The sequence below is a fragment of the Pseudophryne corroboree genome, chromosome 11 (assembly GCF_028390025.1).
Source record: "Pseudophryne corroboree isolate aPseCor3 chromosome 11, aPseCor3.hap2, whole genome shotgun sequence".
In the NCBI taxonomy this organism is placed as follows: Eukaryota; Metazoa; Chordata; class Amphibia; order Anura; family Myobatrachidae; genus Pseudophryne; species Pseudophryne corroboree.
In genome coordinates, this window is record NC_086454.1 from 354,507,554 (window position 1) to 354,515,606 (window position 8,053).

An 8,053-nucleotide genomic window follows, 5' to 3' on the forward strand; every position below is an offset into this window, starting at 1 on the left:
TAAAAATCAGTCTGCAGGGCTTATTAGGTTCAATAACACCTTCCAATATTTAATATGATGTGTGCGGAAGTTTTTCCTTAGTATTTATTATCACCTGACTACCAGGGAAAAGGAAGTACAATAATGACCCCAAAAAGTCTTATCCTAGAGCACCAAGGGTGTCAGGGATTTTTGTTACATAACACCTGGTTATATTATAGGGACAGCAGGCAGTGACACTGGGCCTACAGCAGCTGATGATGTCACAATGCTGCTGATGTCACAAAGCTTTGTGATGTCACTGGCTGGTGGCTAAGAGGCTCACGAACCTCATTTCCATTAGTGTATCTTCACCTATTCTAGTGTGAAGCTGCATTTCTTTGCCCTTGGCAAAATTGTTTGTATTGTTTCGACAATATGAGTCTAAATAAAAGAAAGCGACCAAATAACAACGGGTCTGCTACAAAGGAGCAAGCTCCTAGCAAGAGGAAGAAGGAGGAGGATGGATGCGAGGAGAAAGGCGATGTTTTCAAAACCGTAACATCAGGAGACATTCAGGTGCGCGAGGAGAACCGGTCATCTGAGAAAGCATCAAAGACTCCTCAAAATAAGAGAAAAAGAGAGTCATCAGATGAGTCCCCAACTATGAGGAAGGTGAGAAAGACCAGCAGCGGCAAAACTGAGGACATGCTTAAGAGAGTGGCCACTAAAAGATCCTCAGACAGGACAGAGGACAGTGGACCGTGTAAGAAAAAGAAAGAGGAGGAACATCATGACAGTCCAGGCGAGGGACCCAGCGTGCCCATCATACCCCAGGCATCTGGACGGAGGGGCATAAAGAGAACTCGTATAAGTGAGGAAACTGGCGACAAAAAGAAGAGATCAGCAGATGCAAGTGGGATATCCGTAGCCAGTACCCCAGAGACATCAGCTGCGTCTCACCATCTGGCCAGTTTGACCTTCCACAGAATGCTTGGAGAAGGCGCCTTCGGGAAGGTGGTCCTAGCGTCCCATTCCATCAGCAAACAGCGTCTGGCCGTGAAAGTCATAGAAAAGAAGACAGTAGTGAACAGCATTAAGAAATACTTTATGTGTGTAGAGAAAGAGGTGATGAAAATAACTGGGGAGAGTGCACTCTTTCCGCACACATATGCTGCCTTCCACACACCGGGCCATGTATTCTTTGTAATGGAGTACCTGAGTGGTGGAGACCTCTGCCAATTAATACAGAGCAGAGGCCCATTTGATGTTCCTACCATCAGATTTTTTGCAGCAGAAATACTCTGTGGGCTGCAGTTCCTGCACACAAGAGGCATTGTCCACAGGGACATTAAGACAGAAAATATACTTCTGGATGCAGCTGGCCATGTGAAAATCGCAGATTTTGGCCTCTCTGTAATGAATGTCCATGGCGATAAGAAAATATCAGGACAAGCTGGGACTCCGTATTACATGGCTCCAGAGATTATCTGTAATGTCCCATATAACATCATGGTAGACCTCTTTTCATTCGGGGTAGTATTATTTGAAATGGCTACTGGAATATACCCCTTTTGTGCTGGCAATGATGCCACCAAGATTGCGCTGTCTATCATGCATGATGCTCCATGCTATCCGAGCAATCTCCATCCAGAGATTAGGGACCTCCTTGAAAGACTCTTATGCAAAGACCCAGAGGAGAGACTGAATCGCTGTAGTAACATCTCATGTCATCCATTCTTCAAGTCCATAAACTGGGAGAAACTAGAGGCCGGTAGGATAACTCCCCCATTTACAATGTATCCTACTCCAGTGACAATGGCTGAAGCTATACCGATGGATGACCTGCTCTCACCTACAGAATCTGCAATATCTGCAGAGGATGAGAGCCTGTTAACAGGATTCTCCTTTACCAGTGACATGTGGACAACAATGAACTGCGTAAGACGAACCAGCAGCCGCTGCATCATCCTCTAGGCAGTAGCATCACCAGCTGCCTCCTCCTCCCGGCACAAGCACCACCAGCTGCCTCCTCCTCCTGGCAGAAGCACCACCAGCTGCCTCCTCCTCCCGGCAGCAGCACCACCAGCTGCCGCCTGCTCCCGGTAGAAGCACCACCTGCTGCCTCCTCATCTTGGCAGTAGCAATACCAGCTGCCTTTTGCTCCCGGTAGAAGCACCACCTGCTGCCTAAATGCATATAGGCCAGGTGAGGGACTTGCAGAATATTGGGGTCCCTTGACGTGGGCTGCAAGCTTAAATATTTTGATCAAAACATGATAAAACCCCCTCTAATTTATTTGCTACATGCACACAGATTTCTCAGTATATTATTGTTAGAGCTGACAGCAAATGTCTTTCTGTTTTATATAAATATATGGAATTAATACTGCCACGCAGCTGGTACCGTGTACAATATGGGGAACACCAAGTGCGGGCATATTTCTTTTGATTTGAAAATATTTTGCCTATGTTTTGATCAAAATATGACAAAATCCCCAATGTTTTATTTGCTACATATACACAGGTTTACAGTATATTATTGTTAGAGCTGACATCAAATGTTTTCCTACCTCCTCCTAATGCCAGTAACACCACACACAGCACAGCAGCCTGGCACACACATGCACATATACACACACACACACAGCGGCCTGACACACACATATATGCACAGTGACCTGGCACCCACACACACACAGCGGCCTGACACACACACACATATACGTACAGTTTCCTGGCACCCACACACGCACAGCGGCCTCACACACACACACACAGCAGCCTGACACACACACAGCAGCCTGACACACACATACACACAGCAGCTGTCACACACACACACACACACACACACACACACACACAGCGGCATGACACACACATATATATGCCAGAGATGAGATGGGAGAAGGAAGGGAGAATTAGGCCAGAGAGACAGGGGGGGAAATAGGGTGAACAGAGACAAGAGGAGAAGGAAAAGGGGAAGCAATTAAGCTAGAGAGACACGAGGGGTGATTATTACAGAGAGAGATGGGGGGGCAGATTAGGCCAGAGAGAGATGGAAGGGGGGGTTAGACCAGAGAAGGAGGGGAGGAGTTACGCCAAAGAAAGATGGGAGGAGGAGGAGGAGGAGGAGGAAGTGAGGGACAAAGCCAGAGAGACCATAGGATAAAGAGGGAATTTGGCCAGAGAGAGACGAGAGTAGGAGGGGGGGAGGGAATTAGGCAACAGAGAGAGACACACACACGAGAGGGGGGATTAAACCAGATAGAGACGGGAGAAGAGGACGGAGGGATTAGGCCAGAAAGATGGGAGGAGGGAGGATTAGACCAGAGAGAGATGGGAGGAGGGGGGGATTAGGCCAGAGAGATGGGAAGGGGGGGGGGGAATTAAGCCAGAGAGATGGGAGGAGGGGGGATTAGGCCAGAGAGAGATGGGAGGAAAGGGGATTAGGCCAGAGAGGGACGGAGGTAAGGTGGTTAGGCCAGAGAGAGATGGGAGGAGGGGTGGTTAGGCCAGAGAGATGGGAGGAGGGGGGATTAGGCCAGAGAGAGAAGGGAGGAGGGGGGATTAGGCCAGAGAGGGACGGAGGTGGGGTGGTTAGGCCAGAGAGAGATGGGAGGAGGGGGATTAGGCCAGAGAGAGATGGGAGGAAAGGGGATTAGGCCAGAGAGGGATGGAGGAGGGGTGGTTAGGCCAGAGAGAGATGGGAGGAGGGGTGGTTAGGCCAGAGAGATGGGAGGAGGGGGGATTAGGCCAGAGAGAGATGGGAGGAGGGGGTATTAGGCCAGAGAGAGATGGGAGGAGGGGGGATTAGGCCAGAGAGATGGGAAGGGGGGGGGGTATTAAGCCAGAGAGATGGGAAGGGGGGGGATTAAGCCAGAGAGATGGGAGGAGGGGGGATTAGGCCAGAGAGAGATGGGAGGAAAGGGGATTAGGCCAGAGAGGGACGGAGGAGGGGTGGTTAGGCCAGAGAGAGATGGGAGGAGGGGTGGTTAGGCCAGAGAGATGGGAGGAGGGGGGATTAGGCCAGAGAGATGGGAGGAGGGGGGATTAGGCCAGAGAGAGATGGGAGGAGGGGGGATTAGGCCAGAGAGAGATGGGAGGAGGGGGGATTAGGCCAGAGAGAGATGGGAGGAGGGGGGATTAGGCCAGAGAGAGATGGGAGGAGGGGGGATTAGGCCAGAGAGAGATGGGAGGAGGGGGGATTAGGCCAGAGAGAGATGGGAGGAGGGGGGATTAAGCCAGAGAGAGATGGGAGGAGGGGGGATTAGGCCAGAGAGATGGGAAGAGGGGGGAGGGGGATTAAGCCAGAGAGATGGGAGTTGGGGGGGGGGATTAGGTCAGAGAGAGATGGGAAGAGGGGGGGATTAAGGCAGAGAGATGGGAGGAGGGGGGATTAGGCCAGAGAGAGAGATGGGAGGAGGGGGGATTAGGCCAGAGAGATGGGAAGAGGGGGGGGGATTAAGACAGAGAGATGGGAGGAGGGGGGGATTAGGCCAGAGAGGGACGGAGGAGGGGTGGTTAGGCCAGAGAGAGATGGGAGGAAGGGTGGTTAGGCCAGAGAGAGATGGGAGGAGGGGTGGTTAGGCCAGAGAGATGGGAGGAGGGGGGATTAGGTCAGAGAGAGATGGGAGGAGGGGGGGGGGATTAGGCCAGAGAGGGACGGAGGAGGGGTGGTTAGGCCAGAGAGAGATGGGAGTAGGGGTGGTTAGGCCAGAGAGAGATGGGAGGAGGGGTGGTTAGGCCAGAGAGAGATGGGAGGAGGGGTGGTTAGGCCAGAGAGATGGGAGGAGGGGGGATTAGGCCAGAGAGAGATGGGAAGAGGGGGGGGGGGATTAAGCCAGAGAGATGGGAGGAGGGGGGATTAGGCCAGAGAGAGATGGGAGGAGGGGGGATTAGGCCAGAGAGATGGGAAAAGGGGGGTGGGGATTAAGCCAGAGAGATGGGAGGAGGGGGGGATTAGGCCAGAGAGAGATGGGAGGAAAGGGGATTAGGCCAGAGAGAGAAGGGAGGAAAGGGGATTAGGCCAGAGAGGGACGGAGGAGGGGTGGTTAGGCCAGAGAGAGATGGGAGGAAGGGTGGTTAGGCCAGAGAGATGGGAGGAGGGGGGATTAGGCCAGAGAGATGGGAGGAGGGGGGATTAGGCCAGAGAGGGACGGAGGAGGGGTGGATAGACCAGAGAGATGGGAGGAGGGGGGATTAGGCCAGAGAGAGATGGGAGTAGGGGGGGATTAGGCCAGAGAGGGACGGAGGAGGGGTGGTTAGACCAGAGAGATGGGAGGAGGGGGGGGATTAGGCCAGAGAGAGATGGGAGGAAGGGTGGGCAGCAGCTGGGGAAGGGTAACAGAGCAGGGGCTGGCAGATCTCATCAGGAGGGGCAGGGGGAACTCTGGCACTGCTCTCTTTAAAATGGGTTCATATTTTACAGAATAAAAAAACCTGTAACTTTCTGAAAAACCTTATCCCCAAAAAGCCCTAAACGAGAAAATGAGCTACCTAACAAATCATACCCCAAGTCTAACTTCATCCTCCACCCTGAGTTATGACTTCCCATAAACCCCTCATAGACTGCAGCAGGAAACTCAGTTACAACCAAACAGGACGTGGGAGAAAAACGCTGTCATTTTAATCTTTACATTACTCCCAATTATTCATTGTTCATTGTCTTGCGCTGAAATCTGGCACGCAGTGCGCACTGGTTCTACGTGTCCATGACAAATTTCAGCTCAGTGTGTTCAATAACTTTTGTAGTGCAGCCCCTCAAACACCATGCCCCCCTATCAGGAATTCCCTACGGAGGAATTCCGTTTACTCAACCGTGCGAATTATAATCTACGTCTGTCAGGTAGGTGGTGCGGCAGGTAAGTCCATCTGCCCCTGAGGAGGTGACATCCAGCTACTTACAGGAGCATAAGTGAAATGATACCTTCACCCACCCAACCTAAAAACATATATACCTACACATTTTATACATTTCATTGAAGACAGCAAAAACTAGTGTCTATTGTGAACACCAATGTGTAGACGGCTTTTACTTTATTTTCTTACTAATAAAATAGCTTTATTTTTACTCATTTTAGGTAGATTTTATTTGTGCCGTTAGGAGTAAGCTCACCAGTGTACCCAGTAGGTGTGTGAAGGCAGCCCATGGTGGCTCCTGGGTAGGTACAGGAGTTGTGGACTGACTAGGAGATGTATGACATGTAGTACACAGACCATCATACAATACTTCCCCCTCTGGTAAATCCTTGGCATATACTCTGCATGCTGCAGGAGAGTCCACAGCAAGTGCGGTCCTAGACCGGAGGTATATATCAGAATACTCGTACAATATATTCTGTAATAGGTACACTCAACTAACGCTCTCTGTATAAAGACATGCAGAATACACAAGTGTTTGTAAAGTCACAGCGCTGTATACAGGCGGCTTTACAAGGGAGACTTTGCCGTGCAGTCCTAGAGACTAGACGCAGCTATGCTTATAAGATGGCGCCCAGCGTCTCCGTCAGGGAGTGAGAGAGAGTGTGAGGCAGCTCCAGGGCATGACAATGTGCAGTAGATGTCACCCTGGGCTGGGGGAGGGGCTACAGGTCAAGCGCCGTCTCTCCTAAGCTGGTCTTCCAACCCAGGTACTAGCGAGCCTTACTAAATGGGGCGTTAGTACACCCGACCTGTACTCTGATTCCCTGGGGTCTAATGGCGTCCGTGCTCGGTGGCAGTGTCCATGCCAGAGCCGCGACTCGTCTCCCTAGGTCGCGGATGGAACGTGATTTAATGGCGGGTCCCGCTTGGGGGACCCTCTTACCTCCTTCCCGTAGCAGCCACATGATCCAGGAGAGCAGTCTGCGACTGTGCCTAAGCCAGGACGACTCCACCGCATGTACCCGGGAACTGAGCCGAGGGAGTATGCGATGCCGCTTGGGAGGTGATGGAGCTGCAACGCTGGTGTTACCCTGACATACAGCGCTGACAGCCCAGAAATGAAGAAATTTTATGTCAGAAAAACCTTTTTCAGGGCTGCGCAGTGCAGCCCTCCTATCAGGTGACCTGTTGCTGCAGACACCAACTGAAACTGAGCGCACAGTGCCTGGAGGCGGGGTTACAGAGGAGGCCCCAATGCATCCTGGGACAGCCTAAAGCTTTAGCCTGTTGGTGCCTCTGGATCATCATCTATGCCCGATGTTTCCCTGTGGAAACCAATGTACCCTGCTGCAGAAATAATAGTCCTTAAACACTTTTTTCGCTTTCTTTAGGAATATATTTCTTGCTGACTTATTCGGCGCATCAGTCATTGATTTCCAGACATTGAGATATAAGGAGTCATTGAGCCAAGGTTCCCACTTAAAGCTAAACTCCCAGGCAGGGCAAGAGCCCCAGGGTCTACTACACAAGCAGGGCCAGTTTTAGCCCTACTTGCGCCCCAGGCGGGAAATAGGGGCGTGGCTTCATACAGGGAGTGTGTACAGTAGAGTAGCGCCGCTGAAATGCTGAGTGGTGCGCGATGACATCATCGCGCACCTCACAGCAAAGGTCCTCTCCACTAAGGGAAACTAGACGCTTAGCGTCTAGTTCCCTTCACAAGGGGACACAGCAGGCAGCAGGGGGCACAGCAGTAGCGGATCTTGCCATGGTGCTGCACCCTCCGGAAGGCGGCGCCCCGGGCAAAAGTCCTGCTTGCCCGTGGCAAGATCCGCTTCTGTACACAAGGTCCTTTGCCTGGGGAACCACGGTGGGAGACTGGGGGCTGTGTGAAGCAGAAGGTAGTGTAACTGCGCAAACCAATTACTGCGATTGTAGGTCTTCATTGGTTCCCCACACAGAATCTTCTCCATGTCGTTCAAAGGTCTGGATTACACATATATACGTGGTTAGGGTTAGGCTGCGTGGAGGGGGGATTAAGGCAAGGCACCCCACTCCGAGGGTTAGGCTATGGGAAGGGGGGCGGTTAGTGTTAGACAGCGAGGGTTAGGCTATGGGGTGGGATGGTTAGGTTTAGGCTGCGGGAAGGGGGGAGGTCAGGTTTAGACTGGGGGAAGGGGGGAGGTTAGGGTTAGACAGCGAGGGTTAGGTGGGTGGGGAGAAGGTAGAAC

The 8,053-nt window shown here is 51.9% G+C and overlaps 1 protein-coding gene across 1 annotated transcript; it reads left to right on the forward strand.

The window, feature by feature from the left end:
• Positions 1-396: 396 nt before the first annotated feature.
• Positions 397-1,935, forward strand: LOC134968802 (protein kinase C delta type-like). Its single transcript, XM_063944289.1, has one exon. It carries the CDS (start codon positions 397-399, stop codon positions 1,933-1,935), a length of 1,539 nt encoding a protein of 512 aa, XP_063800359.1.
• Positions 1,936-8,053: the final 6,118 nt, after the last annotated feature.